Source organism: Poecile atricapillus, chromosome Z, assembly GCF_030490865.1.
Source record: "Poecile atricapillus isolate bPoeAtr1 chromosome Z, bPoeAtr1.hap1, whole genome shotgun sequence".
In the NCBI taxonomy this organism is placed as follows: domain Eukaryota; kingdom Metazoa; phylum Chordata; class Aves; order Passeriformes; family Paridae; genus Poecile; species Poecile atricapillus.
This window is the reverse complement of record NC_081289.1, coordinates 5,725,022-5,746,418: the sequence shown is the minus strand read 5'-3', so window position 1 is coordinate 5,746,418 and position 21,397 is coordinate 5,725,022. Positions and strand designations below refer to the sequence as shown.

Below are 21,397 nucleotides of genomic sequence, written 5' to 3'. Positions count from 1 at the left end.
TTGTTTTCAACTGCTTTTCAGAAGGCCTTTCCCTAAGAGCTACTTTTGCACTCATAAGGGATCACTGGCTATTGAAATCTGTGCAGTATTTTATTTCCAAGTTCAGGTTGGCCACTTGACCACTCTTGATGGTGATGCTTAACACCTCTGCCCTGGATTTTGGGATGTGGTAGAGGCACAAGATTTAAAACTCTTTTTACAAACTTTAGTCCAGGCAAAGCTCTCAGGTAACCTCTTTGTTTCTCAGTTACAGCAGACCTATGTTTTGCATACAGTTAAAGAAAACACAGGAATGGAGGAGATTCCTACGAGGGCCAGTTCCCATCACCCCTCATGCCTTCAAGCAGCCATTTACAGTCCTGTCCTTTTATTTATTTATTTATTGGCCTTGTGCTACAAAGCAGAAATGGGGTCAGGGGAGCAACTTTGATTTTGTGAGAGCAGAAAACTGAGGGTGTTTTCTCAGGGTGCAAAGGAACCTTTCCAGCTGACAAACAGGGTGATAACACAAGTTAATATGTTGGCACCAAGACCTTTCTGACACTGGAAATAAAAGGTGATAATTTCAGTCACTGTGAAAAGTTCATGTGGATGCCTTCATCACGTGGGACGTATTACAGCATAACCTCTCGCTGCAGACAGAAGCTCTGCCTACCTTGGCTGTGACATAAAGCTCCCAATTAGCACTTAAGGAAAGAGACTTTACAGACTGCACACTCACCTCGGCTCAGCCCATCTGGTCCCCGAAGGATTCGGCATTCTTCTATCTGGCCGAACGGAGAAAACATCACCCTGATATCATTCTCATTACACTTCTTCGAAACCATTCCTATGAACAATTTTCTGTCTTCCACAGCTAGAAGATAAAAATAATGAATGAGCAAAGGCCATTTCATCTTTTTCCTGTGATCAATGCTTCATTACCACATCAAACCAAGCTCCAGTCATGTGAGTCTGGCTCTGTAACTGAAGACAAGTCCTAAGGCAAACACTTTATACTTACAACCTCCCTTCCCCCCTTTCTCCCCCACCCTAAATATCTACTTTTTTTTTCTCTCTCTCCTTTTTCTAGTGGTGCTTGCTGTTTATATAACATTAATTGGCTGTCTTAGTCACTCTGCATACACCTCCCCTTCACAGCTTCTAAAAGGAAAGTATCCTCTGGTAGAGATGCTTTTAAAGATATCTTTTGCATAGATTCTAATTCAGATAAATTCCCTCAACCCCCTCGTGTGTGAAAGACATCATGATGGGGTGAGGGTGAAGAAGAGATTGTGCACGTAATGATACAAGCTAATGAAAAATATTCCTGAGAAATGTTTTGAGAGCAGCTCCTGTCTGAGCTTTCAATTTCAGCCAACTTAATGCATGGCACTGAAAAGGCAGATATGCAATGACTGCTCTGGAGAAAGAATGCATTAAATTTTTCTTCTGTTTTTTTTTTTTTTCTTTTTTAGTGCCACAGCCCTCTTTCCCTTCAGAAAGACACAACACATATTTCAGGACATCACTTGAACACCCTTTGATGCGTAATGATGCTGAGTTTGCAAAAAAAAAAACAAACCCATGAAAAATGTGCTTTACCTGAATTATTGGTAGAATATTTCCTGCTTGCACTGTCACCAACACAAGCTGGACTGCTGCAGCAGGATGCACACAGTCCTATTAATCAAACTCAAAGCTCGGGACTCTTGTCAAAAATGAAAGAGGTCATCAAAACTTAATGCACTCTGGAAAAACTTAAAAATGTTAACGCACCCACCCATCTATATTAAACCAAAAATCTAAGTGCTTATTATACAGTACATACACCAGTGCTTTCTTCTTCTCTGGAAATGGCATGTAAATCCAATTCCCTGTTAATGAGCAGACTGTCAGGGTTTGTGGGGAAGCAAAGAGGGAAGGAAAGCTTTTCTCCAGAGAGTCTGCACTGCACTTACTTATTTCTATTATTGTGCAAATTATTTTTGTAATGAAGTATTTTCATTTCTGGGCTTACAAAAAAAAAAAAATGAATCCTCCCTTGCTCTCTAACTCTGTCTCCTGTATTAGAACAAGTTTGTCACATGGAAAAAATTGCAGCTGAAGAAGAAGGAACTGTGTCCATTTTTTCTAGGATTTTATTTGTGTTATACTTCAACACTTTCAGTGCATTTAATAATTTCAAGAATAACAAGACGAGGTTCATGTTTATTGATCACAAGAAGCGTTTGAAGTAATTTTCTCCTTAAATCGCTGACTTTAAAAAGTATTTGTAGCTTTTATACAAGCAAGCACCAAACCCATGCATTTTTCAGAACCCAAAACAGTGGCCAGCCCCTGCAATTCCAACTTCTCACTCTACAAGCTTGCAAGAAAATTGGTGTGAATTTAACACCCAGGGGAAGATGTTTTCTTCAGCAGAGATTCCTCAAGACTGAACATTTTCATTCACACTTTATATTGAGGTTCCACAGGCAGGTGAACCCTCCAGAAAGGGTTAAGAAATGATGAATGCATGGGATGAGCCAGTTATATACAGATCAGGAGCTGAATATGCGTGATTGCAAATAAGACCTGCAAGTTGAGATATTTATGTATACATAAATATATATATATATATGTCTTATTATGAAACTTTACATCTGATTCATAATATATAGCTGACCTTGATGCTGCTAATTATTATTTTAAGGGTGGAAAAGCTGAATTGCCTGGCTCACAGCTACAAGAGGAGTGCAGGCAGCCACTTCTGCTGGTGAAAGGATGCCTGTAACCTGGCTGCAGACAATTCCTATATTGCCATGAGCAACCTTTTTGAGGAAGTCCCCTGGCCAGCCTGTCCTCTTGACAACAGCTACAGACTATGGCCATAGTGCAGGTCTGGATTTCTCCACACCACAGACTCAGGTCAGGCTGGGTGAAGCCTTGGTGCCAAGAACATTTCCAAGCATTGTCTTCTGCTCTGTATTATGAACCTCTTATTTAGTGTCTCTGTGTCAGCTAGCACCAGCCAGTTTAAATTTGGGTTGATCTTAGGCTTGAAAGTGTGTGCAGGTCTAGACTAGGTAGACTAGGGGTAGACTAGGTCCAACCCTCCTTTAAAAATAGCTACTTGCTGAGTTGGACAAATGCCTGCCATAGCATCCCAGAGGAGGTTCCTTGGGTCCTGCTTTGGTGCCAGGACAAAGTCTCAAACCAAAAAGATTCACATGGAGACTCAAAAGAAATGAGATGTGAACAGAAGGCTTTGTTTTAATTTTCCAAAGAGTAGCAAGCGACAAACTCCCCATCGGCCTCCTTCGGTTTTGAGAGTAAACCTATAAATATGCCATTTAACTAACATGATTTGCAGGTTTGCAGCTTGAGGGTGATTTTATAGTAAATTAAACATCCAGCTCCTGTGTACTGTACATCTAAAAAATGCAGATTTCATGAAGAATGCTCAGAGTACAGAAAACATATTGATATGATGATGTGCTCTGCATTCAGCGCCATTAGTCAGTGCTGATCAGTGTTGAAGCTTAAGAAAATTGGTATTCTTTTTCTGGCTAGGGGCCCAGCATAAAAAACATTTAAAGTGACAATTGTCAAGATCAAAATGACATGTTTTCACTCCATCTGATAGAACATCTGATATTATTAGGCTGAAAGAGTTTTTAACAATATATTCCCACACAGAGAAAGGAATACTTTTCCACCTCGATAAGACTGATTTTCAGGAGTTATTTCTGCATTTTTGGTCAGCCACTTCTTTCTTTCTAAAATGAATTCTTACCAGCCACACAGGCAAGGTTTGAGAATCAGATAACAGAGTGCAAGAAGTGTGGGTCAAACATATTTAGAGGTTAGCAAACTTCCCTCTGGATCTGCCAAGCCTGCAGATTTTCCTGTGTGTGCTGGATTTCTCCCATGGGCTGTAAAATGAGGAGCCTAGCATTAAACACACATGACCCAGCAAAGCACTGAGGTTGGGATGGGTGCTGCTGCTTAGGGAAAGGATGGCAGCCTAAACCCATCTGGCCTAACTTCAGTGACCTACAGGTTTGGTCTCAGCTCAACTGAGACTGGCTCCTTCAAAAAGTGACAGATCTCACATCTCCCAGCCAGGTGGGATGGCCTTTGTCATGGGAGTTTCTCCCCTGCTACTGACAGTAGATTACAGATTTTTTTACATTGACTGAGTAGATTGACAGATGCTGTTACCTTCCAGCCAACTCTCAGATCCTGGGCATCATGATAACATCTATATGTCCTGAGCTCCAGCTGCAGGGACAGGAGGAATAAATGAGCTCTGTGGGACTGGACAAAGCTTGGGAGCTGCAAGTGCTTTGGGCAATGAGAGCAGGCAAAGAAGGCTGGGGGAAGGATAACAAACAGTGTGCAAGGGCCATCACCTGTGCGCATGTATCTCAAAAGCATTTCACTGCTACTTGATAACTCTCTCTCCCACCCTTGGGGGAGGTTTCAACAATTCAAAATCCAGGAAAATCAAAACTTTTTTAGCATGTGTTTGACATCATTATTTCTGAACCTTGTTCATGGGCTTAGTTGAATTTTCCGACTATTTTACACTACTCTAAGGGAATGAAGTAGAGGCACCTGTTTGGAAGCCACACTTAGGATGGGGGGGCTGAGTGCCCCTCCTTGATGGAGCAGAAGTAGCCAGAAGGTCACAGTAAACAAGGCCTGAAGTTCTATTTATAGGAAGGAAAGTGTGAAACCTCACAGTTTCTTGATTAACACATTATAGGATTCACCTTTAATCCATCCCAACACATTACAAACACAGGTTGGCTGTGCTGCCAGGGCAGCTCGAGTGACACCTCCAGTGCTGAGCCTGCTTGATTTGGGGTGGGGTTTGCCAGAATGCAGGAACACTGCATGGAGAGTTACAGATATCTGTTTTAAAATGAGGTGAGTTGCTCTTGTAACCCTGTGAAGGCCAGCATTGCCATCACCAGCATGCATGCCTGGGCATTGTGTTTGAACCCCCAACTCTGCCTTAGCCATCAAAGGTTATCTGAGATGAAGTCTTTCTCTGCTGGGGGGGAACTTTTCAAACTGAGCCTCCTGTCTTCTGACAGCACTACATCCAGTGTGCAGAATAACATCCTGAAGGGTCTAATTTTTTAGCTTTACTCTATTTGCTTCAGTAATGAGCATTTCTTGCAGGCTGTATTAGATTGCTTGCACTAACCCAGGAGGATAAAGGAGTAGAGATTATTTTCTGAATGCTACAAAAGAATTAAACCCTGTAATAATTGTGGGAAATCTCCCTGAAGATTCAACATAGCTTTTCTTTCCATTCTTCTAAACCCCCAAAATTCTGAAAGATCAAAATTATAACCCTTTATTGTACATTTCTGAGTCCAGTCAGAAAGAGTGCATTCTCTTCCCAGAAGATGCTTTCTCTTTTGAGCAAATAGATAAATAGTTAATTTTGTATAAATGGTGTGGAGGGTTTTTTTTGTTTTGATTTTTTACTCCCACATAGAAGGGAAGAGGTGAAATCAGACTTTTTATCCCTAGCTGTAAGCCTGTGAAAACCCCTTGCATACAATCTGTCAAAGTCACACCTGAATCCAGAGCTGCCTGCATTAATTATCAAGTTTTCTATGTGTTAGTGCTAACATATGGCATCTAATTACTACCTCCAAATCAGAAAAGTTGTGCTACTTAGAATTTCAAAATTAATTTTTTTAATTTTCCACTAATAAAATCAATGAAAATAAATTGTAAGATTACTCAGCTACCCTCCTCCCTACTTTAATTTTTTTAAATAGAGAATTTTGTCATTTACCCTGAGCAGTGATGATTGATCCATTTAAGAACATACTGTCTGCAGGATATGTGCCTGAAAATACTGACTGTGTTCAAATGCAGATCCAAGACATTCAAGCATTTGCAAACTGTGGGATGTTAATTGCCAGAGACAACTTAGAGTCAAGCAGGTGTGTGTAAGTTTTTCAGCATTAGACTGGAGGAACCCCCTTTGCCTGAAAAAGGGAAAATGTCCTCAAAAGGATAAATACTGTGAGTGATGAATCTAGTAATGGTGGAGCCTTCAAAGTTAAAAACATGCTTTTTTGCCAGAAAATCCTTAACCAAAACTTTCTAGACAGGTTAAAACAACCTGCAGAAAGCTGATCAGACCAGGACACACCACAAAATTCATGATCTGAAAATCTTCAAGAGATGTTATGTTTTTCAACAGAACTTTTCAGAATCCCCTTGGGTAGACAAATTAATTAAATCTGAGGGCAACTCTTGCCCCATCAATTCTAGGTGCTAAAAGCTTGGTGGAAGAGATAAAGATTTGCTTCATCTGCATGACCAGAGAAATGACTTAGACACATTGCAGGCAGGGAAGGAACCATTGGAACAGACTTCCCAGAGGAGCTGTGGATGCCCCAGCCCTGGAAATGTTCATGGCCAGGAGATGCTCTGAGCAACCTGTTCCAGGTGTGCTGGAGGTGTCCTTTCCATACCCATCTCCCAGTTTCCATGGGGTGAGCTTGGCCTCTGGTGTCAAGGGACAAGATTCCTCAGGTGATGCAGACATCTAAGAGCAGGAACAGTGATGGAAAAGAAGGAGCATTTCATCCTGGTAGACTCTGCCTTGGATGCTCATTCAAAGCTTTTTCACAAGGGATTCAATATGGAGGGCAGGCATTTAATCACACAGCAAATATCGTTCTTTGAAAACTTCTGTAAGTTGATTGAGAGTACCTCTCCTTCCTCCTGATGGAACTTGAACAGGTCTATCAATCCTTCACAAACATGTACAAGCTCAGAAGAATTGTACAGTATTCAACTTGTCCTACACATATTTTCACAACAAAATTTTGACCAAGAAAATTTCTTTAACCTGTTTGCAAACTGAGAAACACCACTCTACCCATAAAATTCACTGGTATCATCCCATGACTCAGAAATCAAAGAGATTTGAGTATTCCTCAAAAGCTCAATCACCACGGATCATGAAAACCAAGATGCCTTGGCATGTCTTTTTTCTTTTCCCCTTTGAACTTGCCAATCTGCTTGAAGAGGTACAGTTTACAGTTTGCTGTTGGCATGGATAATATACCTCCTCAGATGGATAGCCTGGAGCATACAGGAAACATGTGCCAAACAAACCTCCACATCCCCCACGCTGCTGTTTTTTCCCTTTCTTGGTCTCCACGCTGCTCACAAACTGTCACCCACTCCATGAACCCCATGCCTGCCTTTCTGAGGGGCTGTACCATTATTACCATCATTGTGGTATTAGTTTGCCTCCTATTTTTCCAGTCGATTTAAAAAAAAAAAAATAAAAAAAAGTTCACCACCCCTTGAACATGCCTATCAAAAGTTCCCACACCCTTCAGGAGTCTAAATTTAAAAAGGTGTTTAATTTGACAGTTGGAACCCCGAAAGTGACAATTTGTTTTTCCCAAAAAAATACAAAGAAAGGCAAGGAAAAAAAAAAAAAAGTGAAAAAACCCAATCCCTTGTGATTTTTTATGCTTTGAATAGATGCCAGAAAATAAGAGAGTAATCCCACAGTGCAGACAGGAGTTTCATGCAGATAACCCCAGACTAACAGCAGCAGCCAGGAGCCAACCTACCCTGCTTTCCAAGCAGGTGCTACTTGCAGAGAGACAGAATTTGCACAATTCCCCACAGTGTTTTTTCCAATATGTTCAATCTCCTTCAGAAACACTTCAGGCAATGAACAAGTAACTCACTGCGAGTCAATTCTGACCCATTGACTCTTATTTTTCTAATTTGCCAAGGAAATTGAGGTGCAATTTGTCTTTGAAAGAAGAACCCATGGAGGCCATACTTAGTTTAGAGAGCTCAGGCCAGCATTCCTGTGCCTAAGGGATAATTGTGCCCACTGCTAGCACTAAATACTAGGGACTGGAGTTTGGATTCCAACAACAATGTTCTCCTTGACTGCAGTGGGGCCTGAAAAGTTCAGTCCTTCTGCCCATCCAGGTGCCTTGGCCTCTATTCTGAGCACTCAAAGACAGCAAGAAATCACTGCTAAAAAATCTTTGGGAGAATGTTCTTCACCTAGAGGGTGGCTGGGCACTGGAACAGGCTCCCCAGAGCAGTGGTCACAGCACCAGACTGACAGAGGTCAAGGGGCATTTTGACAATGCTCTTAAGAACATGGTGGGACTTTTGGGATTGCCCTGTGCAGGGCCAGGAATTAGACTTACAGAATCCTCATGGATGGATATCCATCCTTTCCAGCTCAAAATATTCAACGATTCTATGATTCCAATCTGACAGAGAGAACAACCCCTCCCACAAATGGGTGAGGGCTCATATTTCCTGTGCTCTTGGCCACTTTTGTTTGGAAAGTTATCATAATGGGAAACCTAGCATAACGTGAAGTTTTAATTTCCTTCCAAACTTCATAATCCTTGGAGAAGCCTGAAAAAGGGATGCACTACAATTAGCAAAAAAAGAAGCCTTAAAAAAGCCTTGCGGAGAGATTTAGAGCCCAATCATAATTTACATTTGCAGGTATGTAGATCTCTAAGTGCACGGCTTCTGCCCTGATTACTAATTAATGAGGTGCAAAGATGCCTGTTGGAGGAACCAGCTCTGATTATGTGGGCCTTAAGGGAAAATGAAGCTCTTGCAATCTAAGAAGGCAGATGATATCTTTAACATATATTTTAGAAAATTACAGGAACAAATCAAGGGGCAAAATAGACACGTATATATTTTTAAAGAATCACACGCTGCCAAGTTGCACTACCATTCGATTATCTTATTTCCCTGAATATATAAACCTAGCATGTTTAATAGATTTAGCTTACCATCTATTTTGCATGTCATATACATCCACTTAGGCAGTACCCTAGTATTCCAAATGGATATTACTGTCTTTATGGCATTCATTTTTCAATCGTTTTGAGGAATAAGTATACAGAGAGCTCCAAAGTGGGCTTCCCAGCTCGTAATGAAGCATATGATTAAAACCTAAATTTGGCTCAGATACAGAATGGCATCCTTCTGTAAATAGGTAGTTTTGGCAAATGTTTAAGGCCAATCATGTACTTACATAGTGTGTTAACACAAGTATGCCTTTTTGTTTCTCTTATTTTCAATTTTCAGCATTAACATTTTATCTCCATCTTATCAATCTCAGGTGCTCCCACATTACCTCTGTTAGGAGAACCCAAAGGAAGGATGTATGCAGTGAGGTAGGTCAGGACATACAGCAGTTACAAGGAAGATCCTTTCTGAGGACATTTCCTTCCTTCTTTAAAACAGAAGACAAAAGGGAGTTCAGAGCACCCCAGCACCTTCCCAACACGTCATGTGTGTAGGGAAACTGCTTATTATATTCACCACAAAAGGAGTAAAGCAAAAACTCTTACAATGTTTGGCTAAATTTAGAGAAAGATGCAATTAAGTAAAAATAAATTAACACATACCATTTGACTTTTCACTGTCTGCGGGTTTCATCTGAATAGGATGATGCATCTGAAAACAAAAATGAAAGAGAGTAAGGCAGGTTGGATAGTCATAAGAAATCAAGAGTGATGTTTTTAATGATGGGCTAAAAAGAGACACATTTTAATATTAAACATGTTGAAATTATATAAGTTCAAAATAACACTGTATTATAGGCTTATAGGAAAGAATAAAATGGTAAAGGAGTATTTTATAATGAGGAAGTTTAAAAAAAAATCATTGGGCCCATAGGACTCATATAAATCTTTAATTTGCTGTATCTAGTTTCAGAAGACCTCTAAAGTTACAGCTCTCATTAGTTTATGGCATACTTGGTTTCTGTTTTACCAACTTTTTTTTTATCTTGAGCTCAACCACTGCCAAAACCAAGATGTAATTTTCAAGTAATTTAAGAACTAGCAAGCATTTCGAACATACTCAGAGGAGTTGAGTTTGACAAATGAACTCTGCTTGTAATCAAAAAAAAACTGTGCTGATTCTTTCAGGACTGAAGAATAAGAGAATTTGATTCCTAAAGCAGGTTCCTATAATTGTTTAGTATCTCATCTTTTTGTTTTAGAATACATTTCACATTCATTCATAAAGCTTCCACCACAATGGAATGTTACACCACGTGTAATAGTTCTGGCTTCCATAAAAACTCCAAATCCTGTTTCCTTTTCAACCTCTTCCTGCATTCATGTCCCTCTTACTGCAAAGGAAACCAACCCCTGTGTGCAGCCTTCTGTGCTGAACATCCCACCTTAGCACACTCTGTCTGGTGTGTCCTCAGCTTTCTCTACTCAATGAAACTGCTCCCATGCTGAATTGTTCACAGCTGCAATAAAATTTCTACAAATGGTGTTTTTGTCCTTTCAGGAATTATAACACCACAGCAGTTGAGCTCCTCACGATCAGAGTTTTCCACAGGACATTGGTGATATCCAGCCCTGCGGCCACTGTGGTGTGTTAAGGGAAATTTTATTGCAGCTCCTCAAAAGCTTCCAGAACTGACCTCACATTGAGATTCAGTGTGGGAGATGTTTAAGCTTGCAAAAGAAAACCCCATTTTTATTTTCTTTCTTGGGCTCTACACAGTTACTGGGATTTGACTGCACAAACCTTCCAGCAGCAGCAGGGCCACTGCCTTTTCTCTCCTCAGCAATTCCTTACCAATTCACATGAACAGGTGAAAAAATGTATGCTCTTTTTACTTTTGTATCATTTTTCAGTGCAGCGCAGCTGCGTATTGCCTGAAAATGTCAGAGGCAATTCCATTTTTTTAATAAAAGACTGTTATGACAAACTCTGGGAAACAAAAACAGCTGAGCAGGGGAGAACATCCATGCCCTCATATCAAGTATGCTTTCAAAGCTGTACAGAAACCCACATCTGCATTGCTTTTGGTGAAGTAACTTAACCACCAGGGAAAAAGTTGCTGGATTCTTTAGAAAATATAAAATATTGCTGTGAATATTTCTGTTAGATTTACTCAAAGTCCAGAATGTTCCCTGGCCTTGCAAATCAATGTCTTTCCTGTGCTGCTAGCACAACTCCCCACTGTGTCCTAGGGAAAGGCAAAGCCACAAGGTAGATGTGGTTGTCGGGATGCATAAATTTTCTTCAGTTTTAACAATTCTGCTCTCTTTGAATCATTTGTTTCCTAAATGGACTTTAATACCCAGCATTTGTCTGCCACCACTCTTATTAGATCAGTTTTATAGAAAAAAGGGAACTTCGATACTTCTGTCTCCTTTATTGCTTAAGATTTTTCCTGACATCAACAATATACTGGATACTGCAGGAGACTTAAAATTCATGGGAATGTGAGGCAGCATGTCCACTCAGCAACCAGAAACAGAAAGAAGAAAAAAGGGTGTAACTTGCTCCACAAGGCTTTTTCAGGTTACTGATGTCTCTGAGGAGCCATGGAGTGGTGAGAAAATAGAGGAAAGAAAGGCAAGTATTAAAAATTCAGGAATATGCAAGAATATTAGAGAAAAACCCAGCCCAATTTCAGGACTTCTGAATAAAAGCTATTCTAACAACGTTAAAAACCTCTCACTTTTCAAACTTCCTGAACCAGAGAAGCCAACTTTAGACCAAATTCACATGAAGAAGCTATTTTTGCAGCCCATGGTCACACCAGAAAGATCAGGGTTACCTGACAAACACATTTGTTGCATATCCAAAGTCATCCTCTTCAGTCACACATCATTACCCCAAGTTCATTAACTCAGTAATCTGGTACATTCACGAAGCAAGATGCAAGATTTAACATGATGCTTCAAATGGGTTTTGACTTGATTTCAAAAGCTCTTGCTAAAAACTCATGGTCCAAATTTTCTTCACACCATCCAGCTGAATTTGGGAGTGATGCCATTGTGCTTAAAATTATATCGGTGCAAAACTAATAGAAGATCCAGCTCAGGCCTGGAGAGTTTAAACTGCAGAACACCCCCAGAAAAATAGATGTGATACACAAACCTGGCTTCAGCGAAGAAGAAAGTGGAAAAATACTTTACTGACAGTTTCCTAACATGAGAGGGCTCATGTTGAAGCTTGTTTAACCCTGACCATCACCAATTGATACGTTAACAACCTTTAACACTAGATTCAATAAAACATGCCATTTATAACCTGAAATGGGTTTTACAGAGTCACTGGTTCGCATCTCATTATTAAACTCATTGCTGACCTCTAGAGACAACTGCCGTGACAATACATATTATAAGCTCTCCACCCATAAAATATTTAAAGGTAGGTGTAAAAAAGGAAAAGAAAAGAAAAGAATGACTCTCAAAGAAGTGTAGTGAATAAGAAAATTAAAGGGGCAGAGACAAAAGCTAAATAGGTACTATCCTTTCACTGTACAATGAGCAAAAGAAAAAATAATCTGTATGTTTTGTATCTTTCTTGTATAACTGCAGGCTATAAAACAATAAAATAGCTGTGCTTTCCCAGGCCCTCCAAAAGATTATAGATGATATAAAACTGTTTCAAATTAGATGCCACTCACTAGAATCCTGTCATCTACTGAAATGAAGGATTTCCCGTCTTATCAGAAAGCTGTTATTGTAGCTATACATCACTTATGGATCTCAAGGTAAGTGATTTCTCAGTATGTCATGTTGTCACACCGAACAACAGGAAACATTTTCTTTTTTTCTTGGAGAAAGCTTTGCTTATGAAAATACAGTATTTATGAATGCACATTTACAATTAATAAAGATGCAAGAATAAGAAAAATAGCCTCAGCAAGTAATTTATTAACTTGAACATCATCCTGTGCTGATCACACACAGTAAAAGAGAACAACACAGCTCTCAGGCAAATTCTTTCTGAGCATGGGCAGCTTCCCCTGGCAAGCACTGTGCATGGGGATATCAAACCCAGGCTGGAGTATGGGCTGTGATCAACCTCTCCTTGGCAATATTAGAGTTCTACTGAGCACTCTTGTGCAGCAAGCAGGGCATGACCTGCCTTTCCTGCAGGCACTCTCTGCCCATCGGTCTCAAAACACACCATGCCACTGTTTTACACTGAGAGCAGGCAAATACCTGTTGCCCAAGGTTGCCAGTGCCTTGTGGCAGTGCTGGCAGCAAAGTGGGGGCATCACTGCTGCTTGTGCTGTCACAGAGGCCACCCAAAGCCTGGGGCCAAGCACGTCACTGCCCCTCCTTGGGTGCATCCCAAGCAGGGGTGCTGAGGCAGTCCATGGGAATCAAAAAGGCAAAAAAACAATTGTCAAACATGCAACCCTGAAAATCCCCCTGAAATTAATGAGAATCTGGCTGCTGGCTATGTCCAGGGCAGCAGCAGGACAACTCCATGGCTCAGAATTACAATTGAATAGTTACATCTTTGTCCCCCCTCTTTCTCCTGAGTACATCTTGCTGTATGTAAACATAACGTCATTAGAGAAAAAAACACAGCAAAGCAACCCAATGCATCTCAAAGGCATGCAACCTCTCCAGCTTTAGAGCCTCAAAGCCATCTTTTCAACAATAATAACAGTACCTATTTACATTCTTGTCAAAGCCATGTGACATCTGCATGGGAGAAAACAAGCCAGCTAAGAGTCTATTTCTGGCAAAAATATTGCAAGGAAATTAGATTAACCTGGGTGGAATTCTATCTGGGAATTTGGAGTCTGTCGTGGTGATTAAGTCATCATTTCTGTCAGATTACTCTAATCGGCTGTCAAATACGATTCCACAACCCCATCTGTAACTTGGCATCCTCGTTATTCAGTTGATGTTACCTTCTGTATACAAAACAAACAGCAAACAAGGAGGTGTGTGCAGTCTAGCATTTAGCAGAGTCATTAGCTGTGATTACTATTGTGTGGTTGCACATCGCACAAGGCGATCAGCTCGTGGTTTGTTTTGTTTAGTCAGGGGATGCTTCAGATCAGGTGTAACCTTAAGCCTGAGGTGTCAGGGGTGAATGGGTGAGAACTGTCTCCAGGCATGGATGAGCATGGGATTGGCACACTCCAAATCACCACTGCATCAACAGCAACTGCTTAAATCACATTTCAGAGTTGTCAATATATTTGCTGGAAAGGCTTTTGGACACCTGCTTTCCATCAATTTTCTGAAGAGAAATGGGCATTCAGATATTCTGGGTAGGCTAAAGACTTCCTCCAAGCAGCAATTTCTGCAAGTGAAGCAAGGTTTGTAGGAGGAGGCAGTTGGCACTCGAAATGGTATGTATTGGCTGCTTTAAGATATTAAACATGAGTATGTTAGTCTTACACAGGACTTTAGTGATTAAAAGCAGGAGATGCCTTTCAGTGAAGATGAAGAAGCTGATGGGTTCATTTTGCTGCAGCTGTGTTGAGTCTGTGAAATTTGGATACCCTCAGCACCTCTGAAACTCTGTCCACCTAGACTGAAAAGTCTTTTTTTTTTTGAGGTCCATTGCAAAAACACCTTCAAACATGATTACTACATCTATTAGCAGCTTTTATTGTCCACTCCTGCCACTGTGGATGCACATGCCTTGCTCCTGTCATTCCTTGTGCCTTGAGGAAGGAAAACCACTTGGCAAGAAGGGATTTTGAATGCACATTAGACCTGCCCCCACCTTCACCCAGCTCAGTATGGAAGTCAAACACCACCTCCTGCAAGTCCTCTAATGTTAAGCAGAATGTGTCTTTTCACCATCAGAGTTGAGGGATTATGTGTGGGGAATGTTACCCATGACTCCTCACTCCTTACAATTCCTGTCATCACCTTTCCATAATCCTTTAAAGCCACCAGCAGACTTCTAGAGCTCTTAGCCCTTTCCAGACTTGTCCCCTTCCTCCCTTCCCTGTCATCTGCTCTGCCTGTAAGTTTCTAGCCATGACCCAACTCAGTTTGTCCCTTACCTGTCACTCCTACAAACCACATCACAGAGAAACACCACACAAAATGGAGCTAAACCTCCCCCCAAGCAAAGGGTAAATTTGAAGAACTTGGGTTACTTGGGTAACAACCAAACCCAACAAAAAGCAATAGGATTAAATGATGACAGCTTGCGTGTGTCTTGCCCTTTCTAGCACTCTGGGACTTGCTTCTTGCTAGCATTAATCACTACTGAAACCAAAGGGGACTTCTTTTGTATTTTCTACATCTCGGAACTGTAAAATGTCAAGAGAGAATGCAGGATAGAGAAGAAGAGACATTAGACCTTAATTAAACCCTAATATTCTTTTTGGGTGAAGGATTATAAATTCTATGACTTTTGGAATCAGAAGGAAAACTGAAGGGGAAGGAAATATTAAAAGGAGTAGCAGAGACAGGCTAAGGGCTCAGAAGAAAAACACCTTAAGAGGTACCAGCATGAAAACCAGAGGGAAAAAATTGTTCTTTGCCTAACTCTGGTCTGGAAATTAATTCAAAGCTTTTTCCAAGTTTCTGACCAATTAGTGAGTGCAGTTTAATTAGACCAATAGTGCAAGGCAAAAACAGGACCAACCAGGTTTCTGAGAACCTCTACTGAGTCTGGAAGTCAGGAGGGAATGTACTGACCTACCAGAAGACTAGGGGAAGAAGAGAAAATACTTCATAAGCACCAGAGGATTAAATGATTTTCAGTGTTTAAGAGACCATTGTTTTTCTGGACTATTTATGTGCAGATATTTCTACACCCCACTCCCTACCCCTCATTTCAGCTTTTAGATCCCCAGTTTTTCCATAGGATCTTTCAGAGGAGCTCTTGAGCACTCATTTCTCACATCTTTTCATTGCCAGCTGTTTTTACTTATTTAAACCCTTGTGACTCACAAGTAATATGAGTTTCCCAGAAGTGAAAGAGGTGTATTTTCCTATCGAAAAGAACTGTTTAGAATGACTCCTCTAGGGTCAAACTAACTTGAATTACGCAGTCAATATCTGGCTAGTGCTTAGGGAACTTCTCTGGGAACTGGGGATAATCTCCAAGGCCAAATAAATACTAGTGAATAAGAGGCAAAGCACTGCTCTCTGGATCTTAAATTCAGTGGTGTGGCACAGCTTGCATTTACACAGCTATACTCCTCCTTCCACTCACAACAGGATATCCTGTCCATACTGTCCAGTGGGAACAGTATGCAGCCCATGTTTTTCCCCCAAAAATATGCCCACGCACCAGGCAGGAAAGTGCTTCACCAGCACAGGCAGAACTTTGGATTCCCAGTATTGGTTGAAGTCATTCACCTTTGTTTATTCACAGATAAAAGGAGGACAAATGTGCATTTATCACTTAGACTCACAAATAACTGTAAAGCAGTCGCTGTAACTGCCTGAGCCATGGCACAGCTAAAAGATTGTTTGCTGTCATCCTTTCATAAATCCCAATTTAAGGGATTTAAGATGTGTTAGGCATTCATACAATTTTAGTAGTATAAGAATGTGATCTGTTACTTGGCCTCCTAGATTATTGTCAGACATATATACATGCTTTTTTTTGCGAGAGAGAGAGAGGGAAGGAAGGAGGAAGAGAGAGAAGCAAGAGAAAATGAATATTGCTGGTGGGTGCCAAATATAGTTCATGCGGTAATGCATAACATCATTATTTTCTATTTAGAGCACAGAAACAAGCATATAGCTTGCTTAAAACAAGTTGTTTTACCGGAGAACACTGAAACCACTGAAATTCAATGGCTTTTGGGAGCTTTCCAACTCAGTCATTTGCAATCCACTATACACTGTGGTTTAAATTCAAGTTAAATTAAACATTAGTTAGGGAGACTAAAAACAATGCTGCACTTTAAAATAATAATAACAATATTAATATTATTAATAAGTCTTCATCTAGTGATCCCTTTCACAGTCACTCCCACATCCTGCTGTTCCTCCTGTACATTTACTAATTGGGCTGTAGCACTCAGTCTCGTTTAAATGTTGTACCCTCATTTAGAAATTAAGAAGTTGGATATCTTAGAAGTGACCACTTCCTAGTATACAAATAGCTACTGTTGCTCTTTTAGCAGTTCTCCCTTTATTTAATTCCTTAATTTCTTACCTCTCACACTAATGGCAACAACTTCAGGACACAGGTGAGCCAAACGAAGTGAAGATAAAGAAGGGGAGGTATGGCCAAAAATTTTCTCTTCAAAATCACATGGAAAGCAAAGTTATTAACTATCTTTTCTTCAAACAAATGAGCCTTTACAGAACCTATTCAATCCTAAAAATAGACATTAAGTGGGATTCTATAACTTGTTGAGAATAATGCCTTGGGGATATTCTGCATCATCCATGCTTAAAAAGCAAACCCATTAGACATCTGAGCAAAACATCAGATATTATTTTAACAGCAAGAGTTATCCATCTCATCGGCAGCAGCAATAACTTCTGTTGACATTTTGCCAATTGGAGTTTACATGTCAGTGGGGTGGGGCGGGGAGATAACTGAAGTCTCTCTGTGACATTAATTGACTGGGTTTTAACACCCATTCAAGGTGATTGCCAGGGGCAAAAACTGCTGCCCAGGTTTGTGAGCGGAAAATGGAGCGCGGCGAGGCGGCAGCTTGCCCAGTGTCACGCAGGGAAGCACGGCATGGCCTGGAATGATGATCCAGTGGGAGGGAGCCGAGCTGTCCGCACTGCACCAGAGCCCAGCTCCTCACGCTCTAATTGATTCCTCCCCTAACACCACTGCGAGGTACTGGCTGCTGCTATCTCTTTGCAGCAGGGAAAAAGGCATAGAGGCTCCATGTGATGCATCTGGAATTAGTCCACAACTGAAGCCAAGTCTACCACGCCAAAATCTTGTCATTTTATCATCAGGTGTAGGTAAGACATTGTTTAGCAGGCATATTCCACACAAGCAGGGTTATTTTTACAGGACTGCTCCCTAGATACCCTATTTGAGAGGCGACATAAGAACCTGGAGCAGTGATCCAGGGCTGCTGGAGGAACCAAATGCCAGCCAAGCTGTTGTGGCTTTGGGATGTCAGCTAATAACTAATGAAGCCTTGCTGTGCATGGGGTGGACTTGCCCAGCATGACCTAAGACGCCAGGACTCAATTCCCAGCATGACACAAGCCTTCCAGTCAGTGTCCCACTGGACATGACTCAAGTGTTCTGAACATGTACTTTCTTCCATCTCCCCAGCTGGGCGTTTTTTTCCAGAAGTCAACAGGAGATTGAGACTTTAAAGGAGATTGAGACTTTCCCTTCAAAACTAAGAACACCCCCTCCTCCTATATTAGTATTTGGAAAACAGAGCCAGAGCAAAGCCAAAACATGCTACCTATTAAGTCATCTTCTACATAAAGCCTTCCCATGGGAATGGCAAAGAGGTCCCTCATCCATCTCAAAAGGGGAAGGCAGCAGAGACTTGTTCTTTCTTGAGTGGTCTGCAAAGACAGATTTCACATTTCTCCCAGATCCCCCACTTAGGGAGCACTGACTCCTGGGGGCATATTCAGGGAATTTTTCCCTTCTCAGAATCTGTGAAAACTCAAGAAGAAATCCCCATTTTAAAAAAGACTTTTCATGCTACCAAATTAAAATATTCAAGTAGCTCAGTCTGTGGTCACCATTTTAGGGTGTTAATGCTCAAGCTTGGTCCACAGGAAACCCCTCCCTTTCTACATAAATCCCTCTGATTACACATCAACTTCTAGGATAATTTTTAGAAATTTGTTAAGAAAACAAAGCAATCCTCTACCCTGTCCTTCTTCCCCAAAAACCTAGTCCCAACCGAAAAGAAAATAACATTTCTTTCTGGATATCAATAACTGTGAAGAAATTTAGTTTAAATCATAGGTTTTTAAAAACATGCAGTGACTTTTTTAATGCAAAACACAAGCTCAGTTCTGAGAGAGGCTAAAGTGACCAGGATATAAAATACTTGTTTTGCATGAGTTTTATTTTAATACTTACGCTGTTCTGTGCTTGTTTGTTCTCCTCGGTGAACTATGCTCTGGGAAAACACCATGTGATTATGCTCATCAATATCCCCTACCTTTGCCAAGCTGGAATTCAGGAGATAACCCTTTAAAAGGAATAACTAGCGACAGCAACATTTCAGAAAGGCAAGAAAGCATAGTCAGGGGCTCCTCTGTTTCTTTCACAGTGTTATCTCATCTACACTTCTTAATTTTTTGCTTTCATTCAGTAAGAGAGAAACCAGTCTCAGCCACTCCCCCAGTTTCACATCACAGATTTTTCTGTTCATTTGCTAAGTGGATCTTCTGCCTGACTCTTTCTGCAGCATGGAAGGTCACCTTGATTCAACAACGCTCTTGGGCTCCTCTTCTGACAGAAACTAGAGTCTATTATTTTGTACAAAATTCAAATTCTAGGCTATTGGATTTTTTTTTTTTTTTAATGTAAAGCTTTTCTAAAGTTCTGTTGGAAAGCTCTCCTATTTGCATTACAATGGACCAGCAAGAACATCTTATAGCTAAAAAGTGTGATTGAGGTAAGTCTAAAATAAGCCCCAAAAGCATCAAAATTATAAAATCTATTGAAATTCTACCTTTTAAATTAGAGCAAAGGCTACAATATATAGAAAAAGTTGGCCCTGATGATCTGGGGCTGCTGCTGTTTTCATTTCATAAAGGTACAGAGAAGTTCTGAGGCCAGAATACATGTCTTGATTCACAATTCTCTCCTCCCCAGAAGGCAAAGGGGCAGTCAAATTCCTCCCTGTTACCAAACACAGACCAATCCAGATTTCTTCAAAGGTCAGACATGAGCCCCAAACTGCCCGTCAACATGCATGCCTCTAAATATTGCAGGGCACAGCCAAAACATTCAGGTAGAAAAGAAGTTTTGAATGAAGATGTCACAAATCCTACTCTCCTGACTGAGATCAGCTGGGGTAACTAGTACGGTTTTATTGTTGAACTAGCAGAGCCATAATATTTTATGCCAAATGAGGATATGGCTCATAAATTCTATTTAAGCTCTCTATGAGCTGAAGTTAGAGGAATTTTCCACGACTATCCAGTATCAGCATCCAAACTCTCAGTGTTATGCCAATAGTCTGCACTGACGAAATAATCTGGCTGTGGAGAGAGAATGAAAAAGATAGCTCGATATTCAATCCATCTATGAAAACAGAAAACACACAGCACAGAAAAACACACACTGTCCACATGAAAATATGAATGCTTAGTTGTGTATACATACAGTTACAAACACCAGTAAGAGTCACATTGTGCAGCCATGTTATTTTTAACCACCCTTCATATGAACTCATTCTCTTTAATTTTTTAGCATCTCTGTAGCTAATGTACTCTGCCAATGCTTTCTTTGGGATAAGGAAAGTGGTTTGTATTCAAACTAAACAAGCACTATATATTTATAACGCTAATTTTCAGGAATTCTAATGCATTTGAATATTTCTGTCAATAGGTGTTTTGGAAAGTGAAACAAACAAAAAATTAATGGACAACATTAGCAGAAACATATATTTTTGAAGAATGAGTCAGTTCCAGCTGGCTGTGGTGTTTGGACCAAGCTGTGATTAAGATTTCATTAGTAAAAGGGACAGTGCTAGGAAGAGTAAAGCCAAAATCAACCTGCCTCCACCCATCTGCAGAGCTCTGAACCAGCATCTGATCCAAAGCATGAACCTTAATGCCTGTGTCCAGAGACTGGGCCCCTTGATTTTCTTGAAGAAAAGCAACAACACATTTAATTTAGTGACTGTAAACATCAATATGTGAAAACTTGTCTTCTTTTCCTTATTTTTTACTGCTACTGTACTCAATTAGAAATTTTCTCTGTCCATGCCCTGTGAGTAACTTCTTTATGTGCAACTCGCCTAAAGGTCAAGGAAATCTATTTGCAGGGATGGCTTCAGGTGGAACAGCTGGAGACCACAAAGAACTATAAAGAAGGTCCTCTGATAAAACCAACTGAGCTAAAAACTCTTGCATCATTCATTCTACCTGCTCCAAAGGTAGCATTTAGAGCTACTGGGAAGTCTTGAACTCCTGTTTCTTCAGCATATGCTACCTTTTCTGAGAGAGGCTAATGCAGCCTGAGGGATGTTGCAGTGTCAGTGAAGCTATAGCAAAGGGCAAGGAAAGCACAGGGAAAGAGGAATGGGTGCAGTAAAGAAATTTTCCCCACGTCACACCCTCTATTTTTGGCTCTCATGTCAACAGGGAGGAAGATAAGTAGCAGACAATGAGGGCTGTCAGCTATCAGGCCACTTTTAAACTGGGATAAATCCATGTCATTCTTTGCAAAATGAACAGGGTCACAAGAGGCAAGGGACACGCCTGCCTGAGCAACCCTCAGAGCCCTCCAGACACAAGTATATAAGCACAGCACTTAGACTGACTGTAGCTCTTACTTAGCAAGATCTTTCTTTTTGGTTAATCATATATTTTTGTACAAATAGGAGAATTCTATATTTACCCAGCATAGCAATTTCTTTCACTTCTTAGCAATCGGAGAAATGAGAGATGAAAAAATCCAGCAGCTCATCTCGAATGACTTAATGCCAATACAGGATTACTGC

At 40.6% G+C, this 21,397-nt stretch overlaps 1 protein-coding gene across 7 annotated transcripts in view; it reads right to left on the bottom strand.

Annotated features, from left to right (window-relative positions):
- The window catches only part of LOC131592837 (CUGBP Elav-like family member 2), a 370,538-nt gene that overhangs the window by 63,334 nt on the left and 285,807 nt on the right, over nucleotides 1–21,397 (bottom strand). For all 7 annotated transcript variants that reach the window (XM_058864644.1, XM_058864642.1, XM_058864641.1 and 4 more), the window contains 2 exons: nucleotides 9,420–9,468; nucleotides 722–856 (listed from right to left, as the gene is read on the bottom strand). In XM_058864644.1, coding sequence (XP_058720627.1) covers nucleotides 722–856; nucleotides 9,420–9,468 — 184 coding nt within the window. The remainder of the gene's footprint in view (nucleotides 1–721; nucleotides 857–9,419; nucleotides 9,469–21,397) is intronic.